The following is a 22,589-nucleotide window of genomic DNA, read 5'->3' as shown; positions in this document are numbered from 1 at the left end:
CTAGCATTTCAAACTGAATTTATTTTAACATTTAGTGCTGATCACTTTTACAGGCAAGGCAACATTTGGGGATATTGTTTGTGACTACTGAGTTTGAACCGAGAGAAGGAGCCGGTAAGGGACCCGCGCAGCAGCAGAAAGATTCGCGATGGCGCCTGTTGGCCGCTGGGGGCAGCCGGGAGCCGCTGGGTTCGCCCTGCCCCCTAGAGGTCAGGGTTCACCGGAAACGGAGAGTTCGGCGGCCAGCCAGGGCGGTACGCAATCCTGCGCTGATGGCTCCCGCGCAGCGCTGCTCTCTGTGCCGCCAGACCTTCTTTTGTGGTCGCGGACATGTCTACAGTCGCAAGCACCAGAGGCAGCTCAAGGTGGCTTTAGAGCGGCTCCTACCTCAGGTGCGGACGGCGGCTGGCGGGGGCCGGGGACGCGGGGCAGTGCCGTGGGACGCGGGGCAGTGCCGTGAGGGGGTATAATTTGGGGGCCCCGCGGATGTCCTGTCATCTTCCCCTTGATACCCTCTCGGTCGCAGGTGGAAGCAGCCCGCAGGGCCGTCCGCGCCGTGCAAGTGGAGCGTTACGTGCCGGAGCATGGGCGGCGCTGCTGGTGCCTGTGCTGCGGCTGTGAGGTGCACAAACACCTGAGCCACGGAAACCTGACTGTGCTGCACGGGGGGCTGCTGGAGCATCTGGCCAGGTGAGATCCAGTCTGGGAGCCTCGCCCAGCGCAGTCGCGTGTGAGAGGTAGTTTAGGGTGGGTGGTTTGATCAGGGTGAATGGGCTGTCATTTTGTAGGCAGTGCCAGTCTTGCGGAGTGGGGTGGGGAGGGAGGTTTATGGTTGCCTGGGTCCCTGTGGTCCTAGCTTCTTCACGGTCACCGCCATCACCTCCCCTCAGATTCGCACACTTTCACATTTTATTCTATTTTATTTAATTATTTTATTAATTTTAAATTTTTTTTAAAAAATAACAAACGCACACGTTAACTTGTGATCATTCCATTCTACAAATGTAATCAGTAATTCACAATATCATCACATAATTGCATATTCATCCTCATTATCATTTTTAGAACATTTGCATCAATACAGACAGAAAAAAATTCATACATAGCATATCCCTTACCCCTCCCTTTCATTGATCACTAGCATTTAAATCTAAATTTATTTTAACATTTTTTCCTTCTATTATTTATTTTTATTCCATATGTTTTACTCATCTGTTGATAAGGTAGATAAAAGGAGCATCAGACACAAGGTTTTCACAATCACACAGTCACATTGTGAAAGCTGTATCGTTATACAATCATCTTTAAGAAACATGGCTGCTGGAACACAGCTCTACATTTTCAGGCACTTCCCTCCAGCATCTCCATTACATCTTGACTAACAAGATGATACCTATTTAATGCGTAAGAATAACCTCCAGGATAACCTCTCAACTCTGTTTGGAATCTCTCAGTCATTGGCACTTTATTTTATCTCATTTAACTCTTCCCCCTTTTGGTCGAGAAGGTTTTCTCAGTCCCTTGATGCTGAGTCTCAGCTCATTCTAGGGTTTCTGTCCCACATTGCCAGGAAGGTCCACACCCCTAGGAGTCATGTCCTACATAGACAGGGGGAGGGCAGTGACACTCTCACATTTTAATTGGAAGAAGGGAGAGTGGAGCTCTTGCAGGGACTGGCAAGAATATTCCCGTCAGAACCTTGCCCAGACGCAGGGGTAGAAACCCAGATGTCAGTTTGCATTACTTAGCTAACGCCTAGATCTCTGAGGAATATTCTGTATTCAGTAGCTGATATAACTCATCCTTTCCATTCTCAGCCCCGAGCACAAGAAAGCAACCAACAGATTCTGGTGGGAGAATAAGGCCGAGGCCCGGATGAAAGAGAAGTTTCTGATCTCCCCCCAGGATTATGCACGGTAAGTCACTCGTTATGAGGGAGGAACTCTGGACCTATCTCAGGTGTGGGAGCTTCCTCATAACTATTTACTGTCTTCACAGCACTCAGAGGCACTATACTGGACACAAAAGAAGAACGACAGAGTCCTTGAAAGGTTTATAATCTAGATGGGATGGGATTTGTAATGAATTCTACAAATGGAGAACCATATATGAAATGATGAAAGGATTGTAATCAATTACTTAAATAATAAGGACCTTTAGGAATAGAAGAGATTGTTTATAATATGCAAGAAATTGATGCTCACTCAGTGTCCACTTTTATAGTAGTTTTGAACTCTATTTCAGCTGGACTCTGAAAAACTGAAGTGCAGGATGCTGCTCAGCTAGTACAAGCAGCCTCACCAATTCACTTTTTCGCATGGGCAGGCACTGGGAACCAAACCTGGGTCTCCAGCATGGCAGGTGAGAACTCTGCCACTGTGTCACCATTGCCCGCCCACCAATTCACTTTTAATTGGGACCATAACAAGATTATGGGGTATGAAACTCAAGGGAATCTTAGAGCCAGTAAATTACGGAAAAACTTATGCTATCTATTATTCCTGTGTACTCAATGCAGAGAATAATGAGGGAAGTTAAGAAATGCCTAAATTCTTACATCTTGACCTGAATCCACAGGGTAGATGAGTAGTTTTGAGAATTATGAGGATGAACTAGGTACTAATGAAAATGATTACGTATAATGGGGCAGTGGGAACAGCATGGAGATATTAGGAATAGAAGCAAGATTTTTGAGAAAAACTTTTTTTTAAAATAGTTTTTACTTTTGAACCATGTGAATTGTCAAGCTCACAGATACAAGACAAAGCAAGTCCAAGGCCTGAAATTTTTTATTAGTGTAATTACTCTGTGATTATCAGTGAGATCATGCAATATTTGTCCTTTTGTGTCTGGCTTATTTCACTCAACTTGGTATCTTTGAGGTTCGTCCATGTGTCCCTTGTATCAGAACTTCATTACTGAATAATATTCCATTGTGTGTGTGTGAATACATGCACATTTTGCTTATCCATTCATCAATTGATAGACACTTGGGTTACTTCAAACTTTTGAAAGCCTGACTCTTCTGACTGTTATTAGCTTATGTTATTAAAGCTGCAGATTTAAAAAAAGTCATGTAGAAAATAAGGTCCCATATACCCACCCCTACTAGTAACACCTTGCAATAGTGTGGTACCTTTGTTACAACTGATGAAAGAACAATTTTATAACTGTAGTCCATGGTTTACATCAGAGTCCACTGTGTTAGTCTTGTGGTTTTGTTTTTAGTAACATAAATACAACCTAAAATTTCCCTCTTAACCACATTTAAATATATAATTTAGTGGCATTAATTTCATTTAGTGTTGTGCTACCATCACCATTTTCCATTACCAAAACTTTTCCATCATCCCCCTCCCCATTCCTTACTGCTCCCTGGTAACCTGCATTCATTCTAGTTTATGACTCTGTGATTATCAGTGAGATCATGCAATATTTGTCCTTTTGTGTCTGGCTTATTTCACTCAACATGGTATCTTTGAGGTTCGTCCATGTGTCCCTTGTATCAGAACTTCATTAATGAATAATATTCCATTGTGTGTGTGTGTGAATACATACACATTTTGCTTATCCATTCATCAACTGATAGACACTTGGGTTACTTCTAACTTTTGAAGGCCTGTTTTGACTGGTAAAGAATTTAGATTTAGACAGTTTCTTGCTTAGCAAAATTAAGAATAAGCCCAAAGTGCCAGCTTCCCAGGTTCTTGTCCCCCACACCAAAAAGGACAATACTGAAACAAAAGGGGTCAGATGACTTCATTGCTGAGGACCCAAATCTAGACTGCAGCTAAGTGGTTTTATATTTTGCAGCTCTTTTCTCAGGGGTGGGGCAGAAAGTCCCTCATAAGCTAATGAGGAACTGTCTTGTGACAATGAATGAGGGAAGACAGGGAAGCAAGTAGGAGATGGCCTTGGAGCAACTCTTTACCAGCCCCCCATCCTCCAGTATTCCAGGAGCATCACAAAGCCTTCAGCAAAGAAAGCCTCAGATAAGCTGCAAGCTTTTGCCTTTATAGCTATCTGCAAGGCTGCTGGCAGAGCTGTTTCCCTACATAAAAATTTTTACAAATTAAATAAATTAGGTCAGAAAGCAACTCCTAAAATTGATTGCAAAGACAAATAATTCTAACTGTATATCAAACTGATAACAATCACAAAATAATTCATGTAATTTTTTTAAATTTAATTTTTATTAATAAATCATGTAACTTAACATAAAATTCCAACTATATACCCTTAGAAGGATATTTGCTAAATAATAAGATAAATGTCAAAGCATAAATAAACTTTGCTTAGTAGTTTTATTGTTGATGGTGGTATTGGTATTATTCTGAAAACTTTTCAGATGAATTATGAAACAACTGGGTAAACCTGATGATGTTTAGAACCAGGGTTTTTACTATGACAAAAGAAAAATAAGGAATGGAGGGTGGTATTGGGTTATAGGGAAGTATCAGTATGACGCCTTGGTTTTAATGAAAAAGCTCTGTCCTCTGAAGGGCCACAAGCAATACACTGACACGCCATAGCAGTAAGATCTTTTAATAGTACTCACATCTGTTTCTAAATACTATTTACTAATAAAAGGAAGCAGGGATCATTGGAGAAATAGTAGATTTCAGGTTTGGAGCAAGGAAATATAAGGTGAGCTTTGAACATCTTATGCTAGAAAGCAAGGAAGTAAATGTTCAGATATTATTGGCATCCTATCCAGAGGATACAAGAGCTATTCCGAAGAGGTTCTCACTAGCCATGTGAACATCAAAAAGATTGACAGCCATCTATGGACAAATATATTACTTGTCAGAGATGTCTAGAAATAGCAAATCCACAGACAGAAAGCAGAATAGAGGTCATAAGGGGATGGTGGAGAGGGAAGTGTATGTTTGGTGGATATGGACTGTTTGTAAATAAAGTTAAAGATTTTTTAAAATAATTTTTTATTAATTAAAAAAATTACAAGAAAGAAACACAAACATTCCCAACACATACAAGATTTTTTTTTTAATGACAAAATAAGTAGGGTGATCCTATTTTTTTAAATATCCAAATATGGATGATACTTTTGAGCCTTACAGTGGTGCTAATGATTATACCAGGGCAGCAGACATAAATCAGGGCTGTTCTGGGTAAATTGGCATATGTGGGGTCTATAATAAAAACACTGAAAATTTTTTAAAAATCTATGGCTCTATAATGATGTCTGAAAAAAGCAGAAGGTCTTTTACTGGAAAATGTCACCTAATAAAGAATGGTATAATAAACATCACATTTTGCAACCCCAGAATAATAACTGATTCAGGTAAGGATTATCAATGCCTGCTAAAACCACTGGGTGAACGATTATAAAACAGAAAATTCATTTAGTAGCAAATTTTACATCAGATTATTATTTTCAAAGAGGAAAATATACTTTTGTAATTGAGAGGTCTAAAGGTTAAGTAGTCAGGTGTGGTACTGGTAACACCGTAAAAGCCTCAACATTTATATGCCTTCTGAGATGATGCAACTTTTTTTAAAATTTTGCATGGGCAGGCACCGGGAATCGAACCCGGGTCTCCAGCACAGCAGGCGAGAACTCTGCCTGCTGAACCACTGTCGCACTGTCCGCCTTCTGAGGTGATGCAATGAGAATATTATCAATGTGATATGCCTGCCAGAAAGGTTTAACCTGAATCTCATTATGAAGAAACTGATGAATTCAGAATTTGGGATGGCAGACAAGATCTGACCTGGGCTCTTACAGGGATTCAAAGTAACAGAGAGAAGCAATAGGACTGTCCTAAATTTGGGGAAGATAAGAGAGACATAACAGCCTAATTCCACGTGTGAACTTTCAATGGAATTTGGGATTGTGGTGGAAGGAATGGAGGACCTGTAAGAAACACATTTGAGATAAGTGACAACTGGGCAAACCTGAGTACAGGCATACCTCAGAGACATTGTAATGGGTTTGTTCCAGACCGCCTCAAATAAAGCAAGTCACAATTTTTTTGGCTTCCCAGTGCATATAAAAGTTATGCCTACACTATAGTGTATTCTTTTACATGTGCAACAGCATTATGTCTAAAAAGCAATATACATATGTTAATTAAAAGTGACACAGAGACATGACATGAACATATGCTTTTGGAAAAATGGCACCAATAAACTTGCTTATTGTAAGGTTGCCACAAACCTTCAATTTGTAAAAAACATAGTTATCTGTAAACACAGTAAAATGTGGTATGCCTTGTAGATTGGCTTTCTTAAGTGTGGTAATGGTTTCATTGTTGTATATGATGTTCCTGTTCTTGGGAGATGTGCTGAAGAATTATTTTGGGTTAAGTGTCATGGTGTCTGAAACTTATTTTTGGTTTAGCAAAATAGAAATGTGTGTGTATTTATGTAAGAGAAGTGGATCCAGTGTGGCAAAACATTAACAGTGAATTTGGGTAAGCAGTACATTGGGTGTTCAATGTACTATACTTCTGTTTCTGTATGAAATTTCTCAAAATTAAAGAAATTATCACCTACTGAATTAATTTTCACAGCTGGCAGGGAGTTTGAGAGACCACTGGTAGGGATGGGGATTCTGGGCTGATTTGCTCCTTTCCTTTTTAGATTCAAGAAATCCATGGTGAGAGGTTTGGATTCTTACGAGGAAAAAGAGGATGAGGTGATCAAAGAGGTAAGTTAAAGGGAAGGTCTCTGAAGGGCCCATCTCCCTTAATCCTGTGCTGTGTCTTAGCAGCCTCTTGCCCACAGATGGCCGCTCAGATCCGTGAGGTGGAAAGCAGCCGGAAGGAGATGGTTCGGTCTGTCTTAGAGGTTGGTTCCCCTCGGAAGATCCAGAGCAGTATCCAAATCCACTGATCCCTGGCTCTCCCAGGTCCAGCATCTCACCTACCAGCAAGAGAGAACTCATGGACTCCATTCCTCATCTGCTCAACTTGAAATCCCTTACCTGTCCGGCAGGGGCAGGCCTTGCCAGTGGAGATGTGGGCCAGGCTGGGAGGGAGGGAACTTTGCAAGGTGGGCAGCACCCTCCATATACCAATTTGTTCTTTCTATGCTACTGGGTCTCTAAGGGTGGGGACATGGCCTAGGCAGGCATTTAAGCACCCTAGACACATTTATTTTTCCTCAATCAAACTCAGCCTCAGGCAGTGCCAGACCCAGAAGAGGGCTCTTCGGCACCTGGAAGCTGGCAAGGGAAAAACAGGTAAGATTGTTAAAAAATCTGCTGGGAGTTGTTAGAACATTCTCTAATCTCTTGGCTGGGAAATGGGAACAGATCTCATCTCTGCTATCTTTATGCACTGGTGATCATCATTCCTTTACTATGGCCCAGGGATCTCATCTGCCAGTGTGGCTCCATTTTGTCTTTTTCAGCCGAGTAGCTTCCAGCTCACAGCAGCCTTCATATTTGCACCTGCCACAAACCCCAGAGCTTGACTGGATGGAGACGGGACAGCCTCTGACATTTATTGGGCACCAGGTATAATGAATAAGGCAGGAGGGCCAGTGCTCTCTCCCCCTCCCAGAACCCCCCTCCTGGTTTTACCACCTATTCCCCTGACCACTCCTCTGCAGGCTTTTTCATCTTGCTGTTCCCTAGTTTTGTATTCCCAGACCTCTTGTCTCACCCTCCTTGGTGACCTTATCTCTATTACCTGTTGCCTCCACCACCACTTAAGTGCCAACTCCTAATTCCACACAGAACGCGCCACAGAAATCTGCAGTTCTAGTCAGATAGAAGACATGTATATTTGAACATCCCACAAGCATCTGGAACTAATTCCACCACTCCTTATTTCCAGCAACTAGAGATTTTTATGCCCTCCCCTTCTTCCATCTCCCACACTCTACCAATGAGCATGCCCATCAATTTTACCTCCTTAATAGAGCCTACCCCAAACACATCAAAACGACATCAACTGTCATCTCATATTCTGTACTCCAGCCAAACTGACATGCTTCTCCCTGCTTTTGCTGAAATATGCTTTCCTCCCTTCATCACCTAGTTAAATCTTACCCTCTTACAGCTCTTAGCATTAATGTTATTTACTCATGGAATCTAATCTAACAGGTAATCTTTTATAATTTGCTGCAGCACCCTGTAAAACTGCCAAATAATTTTCCTTAATTCTCTTCCCCCACTATATGTATGTTGAGAGGGCAGAGTTCCATTCTCCTTGCATATAGTTCTTAACTCTAGTGTTAAGAACGTTTCTTGAAACTAGCACTATCTTTCAGTTATCTATTTGTGCTCTTGAGGTTTAATGTCATCCAGAATGCAGAATTAACATTTGGGGCACTGGGTGCCACAAACTTACTTTCCTTGAAATTTGCTTTAAGGATGGTATCATGTCTTGGCTTTTCTGTTTAGGATTTTTTTTCCATTTCCAACTACAGGATATTCCCGGAGTTGGCAACATCCACTCAGGTAAGGCCCAGGGTGGTGTTTCTCAAGCTTCAGGTGGCAATTGACATTTCTTGAAATCGAGTAAGATGAAGCATTTATCTGATAAAGGACCTATATCCAGAACATATAAAAAACTTTAAAAACTCAATAAGAAAACCCAGTGAAAAGATGCTCATCACTGTCTTTAGTAAAATGCAGATCAAAACACAATGAGATTCTATTACATACCTTTTAAAATGGCCAAAATTGTAAAAGATTGACTGTACTAAAAGTGGAGGAATTGGGACTCAGACACTGCTGGTGGGAATGTAAAATGGTATACAACCACTTTGCACAACAGTGCAGCGGTTTTTATAAAAGTTAAAAATATATGCCCATTATGTTCCAGCCCTTCCATTCCTAAGTATTCACTCAAGAGAAAAAGAAAGCACATCCATACAAGATGTGTGTATGAATCTTCATTGCATCGTTTATTTTAGTAGCTGTAAACAGGAAGCAATCCAGATGTCTATCAGATTAATGGACAAACAATGGAAACAATCAACCAATAAAAAATAATGAACTATTGCTACATTTAACATGGACCAATCTCAAAATAATTACGTTTTTAGCCAGACCAAAATAGCACTCTATATTATTCTATTTATATAAAAGCCTAAAGTCAAACTGCAGTGACAGAAAGCAGATGAGTGTTTGCCTGGGGCAGGGGACAATTTCAGAAAGGCACAGGATAGCTTGGAGGTGATACTCTTGAACGTGGTGATGGGTTCACAGGTGTTTACATTTGTCAAAACATCAAATTGTACTGTAATGGGGTTTCCAGGTGCTACACCTCCCTGGATGACCCAAGATGAGGAACACAGCTCTGGAAGCCAACAAATAGGACCCTCTTATGAAGAATTTCTTAAAGAAAGTAAGTAAACTAACTCAAGAAAGGCAGTGGTTTCATTAAAATCTTCCAACTTCAAAGCAGTTGTCTCCTTATCACCCTAGAGGAAAAACAAAAACTGAAGAAACTCCCACCTGACCGTGTTGGGGCCAATTTTGATCATAGCTCTAGCACCAGTGCAGGCTGGCTGCCCTCTTTTGGCCGAGTCTGGAACAATGGACGTCGCTGGCAGTCCAGGTATATGTCCATTCCCAGGACCCCAAATGAATACCCCTTTGGAAATCCCTGCTTCATCCCATTAACCTCTCATTTCCTCTCAGGCATCAATTCAAAACTGAAGCTGCAGCAAGGAACAAACAGCAAAAAGAAAAAAGCTAATGGTGTCCTGATGATCTTCTAATTATTCTAGACTCAAAGTCAAGTGAACAAACCCCTACCTCAGCACACTATTATTGTTTCCATGAAATTGTTTGCAATTGTCTTTCTTACAAAACAAACATAACCAATCAACCATTCATTTGATTTAATAAACTTTTATTTTTCAAAATGTACAGTTGGTTGGACCTGTAAAAAAAATTAAAAGAGGAATGAGAACCATAGTGCCTTGCAAATGGAATGCATACTTCCTTCACTAGGAGCCCAGAAGTCTTTGCTCACCTGCTCATGCATCTTCACCGGCAGCTGGGGCATCTCCACCCTTGGTGTTTCTGGTGTAAATTACTTGAGCTCTGTGCTTTGAAACCAGCTTGATAAGTCCTAGGGAGAAATGGGGAAGGCTTTCACACAGTACACCGGATGCCAGAAACTACAAAGTTTTATATATTTTCCTGTAACCCTTCCCCCAAAATAAGTGCTGAATATAAACATAAGACCATTTGGTTAACAGATACAATGCTTCCTCATCATCTATTTTTACTTATTTTAATTTAAGAGCCCATTTCCTGCCCTTGGCAAAGTCACCATCATAGCATTTTACTATAACTTAAAATTGGTATTTCCACATTATATTAATCACAACAGACAACTTAAGATAAATACACTCACTACTAATATGAAGTTATGGTAATTCACTGCTTTTCGAACTGTATCACAGACAATGGTCTGGCTATGTTTTTTTTTAAGTTCCAATGCTTTCCCAATAAAACCACTTAAGGTGGTCAGGCCAATTTAACCCGCAAGAGCTTACCAGTGCAACACACCCCTCACCTTTACTAAGCAGCTCCTGAAGGGCTGCCCTAGCCAGGGAACCTCGAATCTTCAGTCTCTCAGAGACAACAGCTGGAGTTATAAGCTTGTAGTTGGGAACTTCCTTACAGAGTTTGTCGTAAGTGGCTTTGTCAAACAAGACTAGGTTATTGAGCTTATCCCGAACTTTGCCTTTGGACCACTTCTACTCACAGAAACAAAAAGGAAAAAAGTCAGTACTCTGGCAGAAATACCCTTCCGTTCCCAAGCAACCAGTGTCGGAGAAATCTCTCTGGTTGTATAGCTACAAGGAGAGGAGTACTCTGCTCCTTGGCCTGCAAAAATTGCAAAAAAAGAAAATCTACAAATTCAAATCAGAAAGCCGGGATTTAAAGTAAAAGCTATCTTGGCTACCATTAATGGTTCAAAGGAACACAAGAGTTTGGAAAAATAAAAAGTAAAATTCTCGGGCTTTGGAATATGAGTTGAGCCCCCACGGGACCATTTAAAACACCAGGTGCCAGGCACTGGCGCAAAGGCTTTATATATTTAGTTTTCAAGTGAAAAAACAGACTTACAATGAATGATATTAAGAGTTTAAAACCCTAACAAAATGATACACTAAGGGCCACTTACACGTTACCGATCGCTACAGCTCTGGGCCTGGCACCCCCAGTCTCCCTCACTCTCTTAGAAAGAGACTCGCTCCTACCTTCTTTTTGGCTTTGCCCCCAGATTTGTTCACTGGGTCTTTGTCTTTCTTGGCCGACTTTCCGGCATCCTTCTTCTTCTTGTCGTCCTTGGGCGGCTGTAGGAGAGCGGGAATGCAGCCAGGTCAAAAGGCAGCCCCACGCTCTTCTAGGGACTCTACGAGGGTACAACGCCCCCACCCCCGCCCAAGCCCCAGTATACTGGAGCACATGGTCGAAGTAACACCCCCGTCGGCTTGTGATCCAGCGCGGCAGTGCAAGGAGCACTCCCGTCTGATCCCACCTCAACTGAGCCCCAGCATCGCCCCGGTTTCAGGATCCCGCTGGTTTCACACACTAGAAGCTCACCATCGCGAAGCTCAGAGAGCAATAGTTGCCACTGCAGCCTTGCTAAGATGTCGGGGGAAAAAGGAAACGCTGCTGTCGAAGAGGCCCCAAAACCTCCACCCGCAGAAAACACTTCCGGGGCAATGGGCGGAGCCCCGCGGAGGAAGTTGTAAGTAAAAATGCTTCCCCTCGTGCCAGAGACAAGAGGAAGGAAGTGCAGTCCTGTTGACAGCATCGTAGACTGTGCCCCGCTATATCCACTCAGATTGTTGAGCTTTACTGATAGCTGTGAAGCAGTCACATATTGGCATTTCCTAGCACTAAGAATAGAAAAAGAGAGGCAGAAAACAATCTAGCACGTTCGGGTAACTGACCAAAGCGTATGGCTTAAAATGCGCAAGCGCAGCAGGAGGCAGCGCCCTAGGACAGGAAGGAGAAAAGGGGCGGGCCTTCGGAGGGGGGGCCTGGGCTGCAGTTCCGGGACCCGGCCCCAGCGAAGAGGTTGACCGGTGTCCTGGACCCGTGGTGGCGGAGATGGCGATTTTTAGTGTGTATGTGGTGAACAAAGCTGGCGGCCTAATTTACCAGTTGGATAGCTACACGCCTCGTGCTGAGGCTGAGAAAACTTTCAGTTATCCGCTTGATCTACTGCTCAAGCTTCACGACGAGCGTGTGCTGGTTGCCTTCGGCCAGCGCGACGGCATCCGGGGTGGGCGAGGCTCGGGCACCAGTGCTGGCGAAGGGGGCTGGGGAGAGGGGCGGGGAACTGCGTCCCTTGTCCCCTTGGCGGAGTCCCCAGGCAGGAACTTTCATGACTCTTGGCCTCATTTCTTTAGTGGGACACGCTGTGCTGGCAATCAATGGCCTGGATGTGAACGGCAAGTACACGGCCGACGGGAAAGAGGTGCTGGAGTACCTGGGCAACCCTGCGAATTATCCGGTGTCCATTCGATTCGGCCGGCCCCGCCTCACCTCCAATGAGAAACTCATGCTAGCGTCCATGTTCCACTCGTAAGTCCCCCAAGCCTTCCTAGTGCCCACTGACCTGGGTTTGATGCTTGAACTGGCAGGATTAGTGTGGTTCTGCGGTCAGAGCAGTGCTCACCTTTCTCTATCTTCTCCTAAATTGTCGATTCTTATGTTGTGAAAAGAAAAACAACCGAATCTGTATATCTAGGTTTTAGATAATACTAGAACGCATGATCTTGAATAAATCAGCCTTTCTTGAGCGTTAGTTTCTTCATCTAAAGTAAGACCGTTGAAAAAAATGCCCTTTAATATTTTTTCTTGCTCTCAACTATGGTATAAGATGTGCTGGGGTACTCATAGCCATTGTGGTAAGCAGGGCACATATTCCCAGAGTGCTAATTTTACCCAAAGATTTCAATGGAAAGTGTTTCTATAGTAAAGTATGATATATAAAATATATGCAAAATTCAGTTGAACTTTTAAGAAATTTTGGTAATGCTGCCAATCACTGCACATTATTGCATCTCCAAACTGCACCAGGCTGTAGGGTTAATTTAGGGTCAGTTCAACGGAGAAATTTGAGAAGCCTGCCTTCCTGACAGCAGTGGATGCATTCCCAACTTTGCCTACTTTGCATATAGGCTCTTTGCCATCGGCTCCCAGCTGTCTCCTGAACAGGGCAGCTCAGGCATTGAGATGCTAGAGACAGACACATTCAAACTGCACTGCTTCCAGACACTGACAGGTATGTGCCTCCAGATAAATGGATGAGCTGGGTTGGGGAAGGGATTGGCCAAAGACAACTTTGGTAAGTAAGGGTTAGGGGGGTGGGGGTGGGGTTGTCATCTTTTTCTGGGAGTTATACAGACACATCTATTTATTTGCTTTGTGAGTCCAAAAGAAATATTTAATCTGAAACTGATTTTGTCCACGTCATTTTACATACTCAGCCCTGGTTATCCTGTGGTTAGATAAAATTCACTTTAATGTTATCTTATACTATACGCATTTTGGATGTTATGTGTTGTTCCAAAATGACATTTGAAAGCCAAATGGAAATAGCCTTTGAATCGCAGAAGTCAGTGTTTCACTCCCTTGATGCAGAAAAATGAAAACTACCTGAATTTGTCCCTGCCTGGCACTGTTTCTGGTGAGGGGACCCCAAGATGGTCTATAGTGACAGCTACGATGCAGAGCCTGGTCTCTGGATCATTTGGGTGACCATGATGAAGTCACTTCACTTCTTTGGTCTCATTTATAGAGACAAAGACCTGGCTTTTCTGCTTTATGTAACAAAAAGGATAAAATGAATATAGGTCTGTGAAAGTGCTTTGCAAAGTTAAAAGTGCTATACAAATACAAGATGATGTTATTTGCTGCATTCTCTACCCTTTGATAACCATTCCCTGTTCCTCTCCAGGAATCAAGTTTGTGGTGCTGGCGGATCCTAGGCAAGCTGGAATTGATTCTCTTCTCCGAAAGATTTATGAAATTTACTCAGACTTTGCCCTCAAAAATCCATTCTACTCCCTGGAAATGCCCATCAGGTAAGTGTCCATTCCCCAGATGCCAATCAAAGACTTCTTGGCCCCTTCCCCATTCCCTGGATACTGCCTTCTAAGTTATTTTGAATTTAGTAGAGTATTACTTAAATAAAACAAAAGTTACTAGCTTATTTTCTTTCTTTTTTTGAGAAACCAAAGATTTTCCTTGGGGTTCTTGTCCTTCTTCAAGCAGAATTTCCAGTGGCCCTGCCTTTGCCCCTAAGATGAATGCAGAGAAAGCCTGAGGCCTCACACTTTTTTATTTGTACTCCTGGGCTTGGGCTAGGTGTGAGCTGTTTGACCAGAACTTGAAGCTAGCCCTGGAGGTGGCAGAAAAGGCTGGGACTTTTGGACCTGGGTCATAGGCTGAACCTGCAATGGACCCCACAATTCTCAGATCCTACAGCAGGAACCCTGCTGGCTCTACTCCAATGGAGAACCCATCAGCTTTGGTAGTTCTAAGCCTGATGATACGATACAGATTCCTGAGCCTTACTACCATGTTTTTTCCTCCCTCCTGTATATATCATAGTCCTATTTCTCAATTCTATACAGACTTATTTATGGAGGAAGTAGGCCCAGACATGTAATAAACATTCCTTTGGTCTCACTGTTTGCTATTCTAATTGTTTTTGGGGAAAAGCACTGACTGGTAAGGGAACTCTGGGAAGACAAGACACTACATTCTAGTAGAAAACAAAACAAATATGTGTTGATTAAATGAATGAACATGGGACTTTGAGTTAAGAGTCTTATTCTAGTCCCAGAATTGCTGCTGAAGTCCTGGGGTGGTGGTAATAAGAATACGGGTGTCAGTTGCTAACAGGCTTTACTGCTTTATCTTACTTAACCCTTCCCATAACCTGGGGAGGTACATTCAGTTACTTACAGACAGGAGACTTAGCAAGGTTACTGTCAGTCTGCATTTGAATCCAGGCTTTCTGACTACATCATTCAACCACTGTCAGACCTCCTTCCATCAAGTTATTTAGCCTGCTTGAAACCCAACAGCTTCATCTCTAAAACTGAACTATACAATGCTAAGTTGAAGGCAGAGGAGGCGTAGGACATAAAGGAATCCAACTATGCCTTGGCTTTCCCATTTCCCAGGGAATTGGGGTCTTTCTCCTTTGGGAGGAAAGAGCAGGTACTGACAAAGTATATCCCCAAGAAAGCTCTCTGGCTTATATTACCCCTTTTGAAAGGATGGGTCACTGACAGTGTTTAGTATCAAATCTAGTTTTAATATTCTGTAACCACCAGTCTTCTTGTTATCCCTCCCATACTCCTGACTGTACCCAGGATCGGTGGGAGTGATGGCCAACTTTCTTCCCCTGGAGACTGAGGTATTGGCAATAGCAGACACCCACTGCTAAGAGGCCTTGGGAGAGAAGTCATGGGTTATTAGTGCCCTGCAACTGCAGCAACAGCAACCCTGTGATGGGGGTGGGGTGGGATGTGGTCAGGGCAGGGCCCAGGAGAGAAGGAAGGGTATAGGAGACTCCCTGAGTACAGAGGTTTCCTGTTCGTCTGGATGCACACAATAGGAGCTAATACAGGTCAGGAACAAAGGAGATCTTTTAAATAGAGCATAGGATGGGTAGCTGGGCCCCCTTTAGCCACTGATAACTTCCAGTGCCACCTGGGCAAGGGAGAAGGGGCAGAAAAGGAAAGTCAAAAGTCCAGGGCTAGCCAAAGCAGCACCCCTCCCCCTTTTCTCCCCTCTCCCCATGGAGAAAGGCCTTGGGTGGGAGACACTCCAGAGCCTCCACTCTCTTCACTCAGCCTTCTTGGGCAGTCGGCCCATCTTGGTGCGGATGTTTCTTAGGAGGAAGAAAGCAGCTGTGCTGGCTGCACAGATAACTTCAGCCACCCAGAAGGCTGTGCTCCAGCTGTAGTGCTTGGCAATGGTGCTGAAGGGCAACCCAGCCAGGAAACCACCCACTGTCAGGAGGAGGAAAAGAGCCTGAGCCATTTGTGAGGCTAGAGCCAGTGAAGCCTGTTCCAGCCTCTAGCTTGTCTAAGTGCAAGGCACACATGGATGAGATAGAGACTAGAATCCAGAAAGTATCACTTACCATTGGCCATGAGTCCCACAATGGCATGGGAGGTACCACACAAGTTGGGAGGGGCACTTTCATTGGCTATAACTCCAAACAGGGCAATGGGCCCGTAAGAGGAGAAACCAAACACAGCACCCAACACTAGGATCCAGAGCTGTAAGGGCAGAACAGGGTGGCTTTAGCATATGAGAAAGCCTCCTTACCCACCCTTTGCCAGAGAAAAGAATGCCTGGTCCCGAGGGAAAAATAGTAGTAGTAAGGAGATAGAAAGTGGCCCCCACATCCTATTTCCCAACACAATTAGTAGTACAAAGCTGGAGTGAATGTCACACTGAGGTAAGCCAAGGGCCTGCACAGGTAGGCAAAGGAAATAGAGAAGTCATCTCTCAAGAGTTAGATGCTATCTGACCCTAGGATTTATGCAAGCTGGATTAGCTAGGAGCTAGCAGAGGGGATAGAACAAAGGTGAGACAAACCAAAGGAGAAATCAGAGATAAAGATAAAGCACCTCATGCTCCGTAAAGCCTGTGAGCTCAGCAAGAGGATGCAGACCTGGAGTCCAGAAGGCAAAATCCTAGAAGAGCATAAGGAAGAGAAGAAAACCAGGCCCTGGGTAGAGAAGGAAAACCAAAGTACAGAGGAGAGGAACTGAGGGACAATCTGAACTGGATAGGGAGGTCTCAGAGGCAGAGAAAGGATTGGGACAGACTAGAGCCCCAGCAGAAGGAGACTAAGAGTCAGTACCCCTGGCTTTCTCCCTGTGTGGCACACCCTGGACCAAACCCTCCTTATTTACCTTGGGGGAGTCACTGGTCACAGTTACCCGGAAGAGGTACATGGACACGGTCATGCCAGCCATCATGAGCAGCAGCAGCCCATGGCGAGGGCTCCCGTGGATAGACGGTCCTGCCTGTGGATACAGCTCCAGTGTCAGGCTGGAGAAGTGGGGCAGAGATCCCCAACTGCTGGGCTCTGCACAGAGGTCTTTGGCAGTCCCACCACAATTCTTGGCCCAGGGCAGCTCTGAAAGGCCATGGGACCTGCTCATTATGTTCTGAGGCCAAACTCCACAATATCCCTTCCTCCATCTTGGGCAGGCTTGGCACACATGCTGGAAAGCCACACTCAGTCCCTACCCACCCACCCATTTTCCTGGGGATGTGAAGAAGTTTACAGCTATGCTGAGAAATTCTGGCTCTTCTTTGACATCAGTTAAAACCCATTCCCTAAGAACCTTATCTCTTTACCCCTAGGACAGGTAAGACTAGCCTGGAATCATCTCCACATTTCCCAACCAAAGCCAGCATATGCCAATCTGCCTATGCCCCAGGGCTCCCAGCTCTCTGGTGCCTGCCCCAACCATGCTGGGAAGAGTCAAAGGGACCCTTCTCCCTGTGCCTTCTGCTCACTTACCTTTGCCATAGCCCGGTCTGACAGGTAGCCAGCTGCGATGCTGCCTACCAGGCCCCCAACCTCCAGGGCACTCATGTAGGAGCTACCTGCGGTGGGGAATTGTGGTGGGACGAGGGAAGGGTGGAAGGGTGTTACACACTGGGGTTGTCCCAGGTTGGCTTAAACCCAGAGAGGTGCAGAGTCCCCAAGGCTGACTGGCCATAGCTGCCTGTACCCGGCCTCAAGGAAAGAACAAAGGGGACACAGATACAAGGGCCAGAGTGTCTCAGCCCCTGCCCTTGGTTCCTGCTCCCTTTGCCCGCTTGTGCTCCAGCACTCATCTTACCCACGAGGGCTGACTGGCCTTTCTCCTGGATAAGGAAGAACTGGCCCCAGTCAGTGCAGCAGGTCTTCACGCCAAACACTACGAGGTAGCCAGTGGAGAGCACCCACAGGTAGGGGGATAGCAGTAGCTCCTGGAGGGTACTGTCCTCCTTCAAGGAGCCTGAAGACAGAAGGCCAGGCTTCAGGCTTTTCTGCTGCCCTGCCCCGACATGAGACCCCACCATTCATTAACCAGCCCCAGGGACAGAGTCCATCAGTGCAGCCAGGGAGCAGCCTGAAGGGTATCCCTTCCACTCCACTCCTCTACCCACCCACCGCAAGCCTCAGTGAATGAAAGAAAAACTGAGGAGCAAGGCATCCAAGCCTTGTGAGGAAGGAGTGCTCTCAGTACTTGTTGACTCTGCCATTTGTCTGATACTTACCTGTCTCTTGGGATTTTGTTTTATTTATGCCTCAACCCCACCTTCCCTTACACCCACTGGCTAGCACAGGAACAGGCATAGAGCCAGTACTCATAAAGTGCTGAATGAATGACTGGCAACTGAAGGTACACCAGTGGCTGGCCTGGGTGGGGGCTTACCCTTCTTGCCTTTGGAAGGGGTGGGGTCCAGGTTGCAGAGTCCAACATCAGCAGGTTCATTGTGGATGAGCAGGAGACAGAGGAAGGAGACAATCACACATAGTGCCCCAGACAGGGCCAATGTGCTGCGCCAACTATAGCTCTGTGCAAGGATGGTTGCCAGGATGGGGCCAAGCCCTCCAGCCAGGTTCATGCTGGTTGACAGGATGGCCCACCAAGTGCCAAACTGGGATGGCTCAAACCACTGTGGGGCACAGGGAGACAGAGTAAGTGTCCAGCCTGCAGCACATGTTGAGGTGGGGGTCAGATGGGGCAGACCCAAAGGGTCACGTTACAAGGATGAGAGAGAGGAAACTTTTACTTGGCAGGACCAATTCCCTCATCTGCCACCTGATCCCACCACTCTCAGGCTCCTAAAATATCTTGACGAGCAAGAGGAGCTGGGCTGGAACGCCTAAAGATCCTGCCATGGCTTAGGGGTGGAGGTGACAGGTAAGAAAGGGCCCTCCCATATGATCTTCAGTAGCTTCTATGACAGTCTGCACAGGCTCTGCAGAAGCAGCTGCTCACCTTCCGCAGGACCTTCCCACATGGTGGCCAGCCCAGCCCCTGTGCAAGGCCATTGAGGAACCAGAGAGCAGCGAAGACAGCAACCGTGGAGCTCCAGGAAAAAACTATGTTGACCAGGCCAACCAGGAACAGCCCCGAAGAAAAGAGCCAGCGAGCACTCATCTGGTCAGACAACACCCCACTCACAAACTTGCTGATGGCATAAGCTGCCGACTGGCTGCTGGTGATGAGCCCTGTGGAGGAGGAAGGCAGGGAGCAGGACACCTGGGGAGTTAGAGGCCAGGGCCAAGGACACAGGATAGGTGGAGGAAAGTATGGGGTCTGGTGTATAGAGGCACTAATAGGGTTAGACAGGTTCCTTCCAAGAGGAACAGGAGAAGCCTGTGCTGGAGTCTTGACACTTGTTCATGAGGCTCCCACTACATCTCCCACCTCACCATCAGCACTAGCCCCGGGCTGACCCATGACTTTTCAGCCTCTTGGAGCAGTCCATCTGCAGCTGTCAGGGGACTAGAAGGGAGCAGGAGACAGCAGCTTCCCTTCCCTGGGATACACATATGCTTGATTGCCCATCTCACCTTGGATACCAATCCAGGGCCTCTGGCAGTTCTGCTGCCCCACCTCTGAATGTAGCCCACTCGGGACTGGAGTTAGGGACATGGCTCCTCCTGAAGGGTGGCCTGCCAGCCTACATGCAGTCATTGTGCCAACTCAGTACCTAGTGCTCACAGTGTCAGAGACGGGCATTCACCCTCAGCCTTAGGGTATGGAAACCATGCTTAGAACCCCCAAACATACCCAGAATAAACAGCACTTCTGAGCATGCCTACAGGTCATAGGTACACACACACACACAGGTCATAGGTACACACACACACACACACACATACACACACACACACACACCAGATAAGGAGCCCTCCTCAGACATGCATAGATGATAGGCAGAGTACTTCCCCCAGACCTGAACATAGATCCCAGAGCCTCTGTGGCCGGTACCTGCAGATGGCCCCCCACGGTGCTGTTTACTCGCCTGTCTATACCACACTGCCACAAACACCCAGTGCAGTCTGCTGGTTCTGTGTCCCCAGGGCTCACCCAAGTCATCCTTGTCCAGAGGGATCTCCTCCACCAATGAGGGCATGACAAAGGAGAAGGTCTTGCGGTTGAAGTAGTATAGGCTATAGCCCCCAAACATGGCTGAGAAGATCACAGTGCGATAAAAGCTGTATCCCTGGGCCACCATGGTGGGAGAGAGCAGGTCCTACAGGCCAGGATACGGAGCCTTGGAGCCTCTGACCACAGCCGCTGCCTGCAGGCTCTCTCAGCACCCAGATCTGCTGAGTTAGGTCTTTTCAGCTCCCTCCTCCACTCAGGCTCCCAGGCTCCCTTTTATAGCTACCTTCTGACAATCATTAAGCCTGAGGCTGCTCCTGGGGAACCCAGTGTCCTGAGGGAGAAGAGAAAACAGATTACTGACAGCCAAAGGGAGAAGAGAAAACAGATTACTGACAGCCAAATTGTGGGGGTTGGAGGGGGTCCCAGAGGGAGGCAGTGCCAGGAGCCAGGCCAGCACCCTTGTCCCCAGGATTTCTGCCCTTCCCTCCTCTTCCATGTCCTCCTGCCTGTGAAAACAGCTGTGATTAAAGGCTCAATCTAATTACTTTTGTCTGCCATGAGCCCAGGGGAGGCAGGAGTGGGGGTGAGCAGAGCTGCCCTCTCCAGCCCTGCTCCCTCAGCCACCTGCCTTCTCAGTCATTCAACCAAGGTATATGGAGGGTCCTGGTTGCCAGGCACTGCACCAGGTGCGAGCTTAGTTTCACACACATCCATTCCATCGGACCTAAAGCCACATAAATCTACAACAGGCCCACCTCTGAGTCTTTTACACCTGACCTCACCAGAGTTCAGTGCACACAATGGCCGTGACTAATCTTTCTTGAATTATAGTTACAGAATTCTAAGTTGGGGCCCCACTCGGTGCTAGCTAGGGTCATGATGGGGCCACTTAGCGCTGTCTCTGGTCCTCATTACCCTGCCACATCAGGCGGGTGGGGGTCTCCCTACATGGCTGCCTAAAGGCTGCAGGGAGGAACCCAGCCTGAGGGACCGTGGCAGCGACCGCAACCAGAGGGACTGGCCGACCTGGGGGCGGGAGGGTGCTCTGGCAGACTTCAGGCGGCAGTGCCGAACCACCCTGCTTCACAGGGCCCCGCCGACGTGCCCCCACCGTTTCCGCTCCATTTGGGAGAGCAATTGGAGCAGAAAGCAAAGGCACAAGCGGAGCAGAGGACGGCACGTAGTCTCCCGGAGGCCCCTCGCCTCTGGCAGCCGAGCGGCTCAGCCTGGCAAGGAAAGGCCAGTAGCGAAAAGGGGAAGGAGGGAGGGAGGCGGCGGGCTTCCCGCACCTGCCCAGCCGCGGTGTCCTCAAGCTACCCAGGAGGCCGGAAACAGACGGGGACTTGGGGCAGAGAAGCCGGAGAGGTGCGGGGAACCCGGGGCACAGGAGCCGGAGAAGTGCGGGGTGCACAGGACTGGTGAGCTATAAAGGCGAGTCACCGGCAGCGCTCCGGCTGCCCCCAGACCCAGGAATTGTCCCTTACCCCGAAAGGGGCTGCTGCAGGAACAGCTCCGGAATGTATCGGAAGTTGGGGTTCGGTAACAAAGGTGCCCCAAGATCTGCGACTCACTCTAGCCCCGCCCTCAAGAGACGCCCCTCCCCCGCACACCGCCCCCTACCTGAACGGAGGCGGGAGCCAGAATCCGACTGGGAGGGGCGGAGCCGGAGGGCGCATGCGCCTTGGAAGGGGCGGGGTCTTGGCCCGGCTCTCCATGGCCTGGGAGCTGAGTCTGAACTCGCAGATTTAGACGTAGTGCTGCGGGCACGCTGGTGCGATCATGGAGACAGCGCCTCTTACCGGTTGGTACTAGTTATGTCGCTTCTTTAACAAAATTTTTTTCAATTAAAAAATTTTTTTATTTATTAGAGAAGTCTTGGTTTATAGAACAATCATGCATAAAATACAGAATTCCCATATACGACCATTAATAACTTGCACTGGTGTGGAACATTTGTCACAACTGACACACAGTTTTATAATTCCACTATTAACTATAGTCCATGTTTTAAGTTATGTCATTTCTGAACTGATGCTTTCAACAAACCGGTTTTTAGTGAGTGCCTCCCACTTTCTTAACACACGGGATACTGTTTCCGAGTTGCTCCCAAGATGGGAAAGGCTTTGTAGAACACAATAATTTCTATACGAAATTAATAAGCACAATTTAAAAATAGGATTGTGGTCAGACTGTGTTGGGGATAGAGATAAAACCAAATCGTCCCCATGTTTAATGTATGGGCCAGGAGTAAACCTTAAATTCTAATCCTCCACCTGCTGCTATCTTGTAACAGCATGACTTTAGGTAATCTGTACGAGCTCCAGTTCCTTCTTTAAAAGGAGATAATAGCTGTACCAACCTCATAGGTTCCTTTTGAGGACTCAGTAGACTGTACACCATGTTAGCCAACAATAGGAGATTTAGGTAAGAGTTCTAGGCAACAAGCACGTTCATAAATCACACTGGAGAGTTGCTGCAAGAAGTTA

At 46.2% G+C, this 22,589-nt stretch overlaps 4 protein-coding genes across 8 annotated transcripts; 2 read left to right on the top strand and 2 right to left on the bottom strand.

Moving 5' to 3' along the window:
- Positions 1-241: 241 nt before the first annotated feature.
- Positions 242-9,910, top strand: CENATAC (centrosomal AT-AC splicing factor). 2 transcript variants are annotated; one of them, XM_077112706.1, is made up of 11 exons: positions 242-392; positions 527-690; positions 1,818-1,916; positions 6,607-6,673; positions 6,751-6,813; positions 7,143-7,207; positions 7,378-7,483; positions 8,401-8,431; positions 9,234-9,323; positions 9,404-9,536; positions 9,620-9,910. In XM_077112706.1, the coding sequence occupies exons 1-11, from the start codon at positions 273-275 to the stop codon at positions 9,675-9,677; spliced, it is 996 nt and encodes a 331-aa protein (XP_076968821.1). In that variant the 5' UTR covers positions 242-272; the 3' UTR covers positions 9,678-9,910. The 2 variants fall into 2 exon arrangements, with proteins under 2 accessions (XP_076968821.1, XP_076968822.1); XM_077112707.1 differs by lacking the exon at positions 9,620-9,910 and having other exon boundaries at positions 9,384-9,514.
- RPS25 (ribosomal protein S25) lies at positions 9,817-11,677 on the bottom strand. Its single transcript, XM_077112710.1, has 5 exons — positions 11,543-11,677; positions 11,197-11,292; positions 10,506-10,689; positions 9,957-10,055; positions 9,817-9,863 (listed from the first exon to the last, which is right to left on the bottom strand). Exons 1-4 carry the CDS (start codon positions 11,543-11,545, stop codon positions 9,961-9,963), a joined length of 378 nt encoding a protein of 125 aa, XP_076968825.1. The 5' UTR covers positions 11,546-11,677; the 3' UTR covers positions 9,817-9,863; positions 9,957-9,960.
- TRAPPC4 (trafficking protein particle complex subunit 4) lies at positions 11,380-14,644 on the top strand. 2 transcript variants are annotated; one of them, XM_077112708.1, is made up of 5 exons: positions 11,380-11,690; positions 12,358-12,532; positions 13,132-13,235; positions 13,911-14,037; positions 14,321-14,644. In XM_077112708.1, the coding sequence occupies exons 1-5, from the start codon at positions 11,405-11,407 to the stop codon at positions 14,397-14,399; spliced, it is 771 nt and encodes a 256-aa protein (XP_076968823.1). In that variant the 5' UTR covers positions 11,380-11,404; the 3' UTR covers positions 14,400-14,644. The 2 variants fall into 2 exon arrangements, with proteins under 2 accessions (XP_076968823.1, XP_076968824.1); XM_077112709.1 differs by lacking the exon at positions 11,380-11,690 and adding an exon at positions 11,914-12,230.
- Positions 14,645-15,257: 613 nt separating this feature from the next.
- SLC37A4 (solute carrier family 37 member 4) lies at positions 15,258-21,738 on the bottom strand. Of its 3 annotated transcripts, none has more exons than XM_077112704.1 (11): positions 21,724-21,738; positions 20,387-20,434; positions 20,083-20,248; positions 18,985-19,217; positions 18,415-18,658; positions 17,836-17,994; positions 17,511-17,596; positions 16,894-17,007; positions 16,606-16,671; positions 16,113-16,251; positions 15,258-15,978 (listed from the first exon to the last, which is right to left on the bottom strand). In XM_077112704.1, the coding sequence occupies exons 3-11, from the start codon at positions 20,228-20,230 to the stop codon at positions 15,812-15,814; spliced, it is 1,356 nt and encodes a 451-aa protein (XP_076968819.1). In that variant the 5' UTR covers positions 20,231-20,248; positions 20,387-20,434; positions 21,724-21,738; the 3' UTR covers positions 15,258-15,811. The 3 variants fall into 3 exon arrangements, with proteins under 3 accessions (XP_076968819.1, XP_076968818.1, XP_076968820.1); XM_077112703.1 differs by lacking the exon at positions 21,724-21,738 and adding an exon at positions 21,588-21,686; XM_077112705.1 differs by lacking the exons at positions 16,606-16,671; positions 21,724-21,738 and adding an exon at positions 21,588-21,692 and having other exon boundaries at positions 20,083-20,434.
- Positions 21,739-22,589: the final 851 nt, after the last annotated feature.

The sequence above is a fragment of the Tamandua tetradactyla genome, chromosome 8, assembly GCF_023851605.1.
Source record: "Tamandua tetradactyla isolate mTamTet1 chromosome 8, mTamTet1.pri, whole genome shotgun sequence".
In the NCBI taxonomy this organism is placed as follows: domain Eukaryota; kingdom Metazoa; phylum Chordata; class Mammalia; order Pilosa; family Myrmecophagidae; genus Tamandua; species Tamandua tetradactyla.
This window is presented reverse-complemented; position numbering and strand designations above follow the sequence as displayed.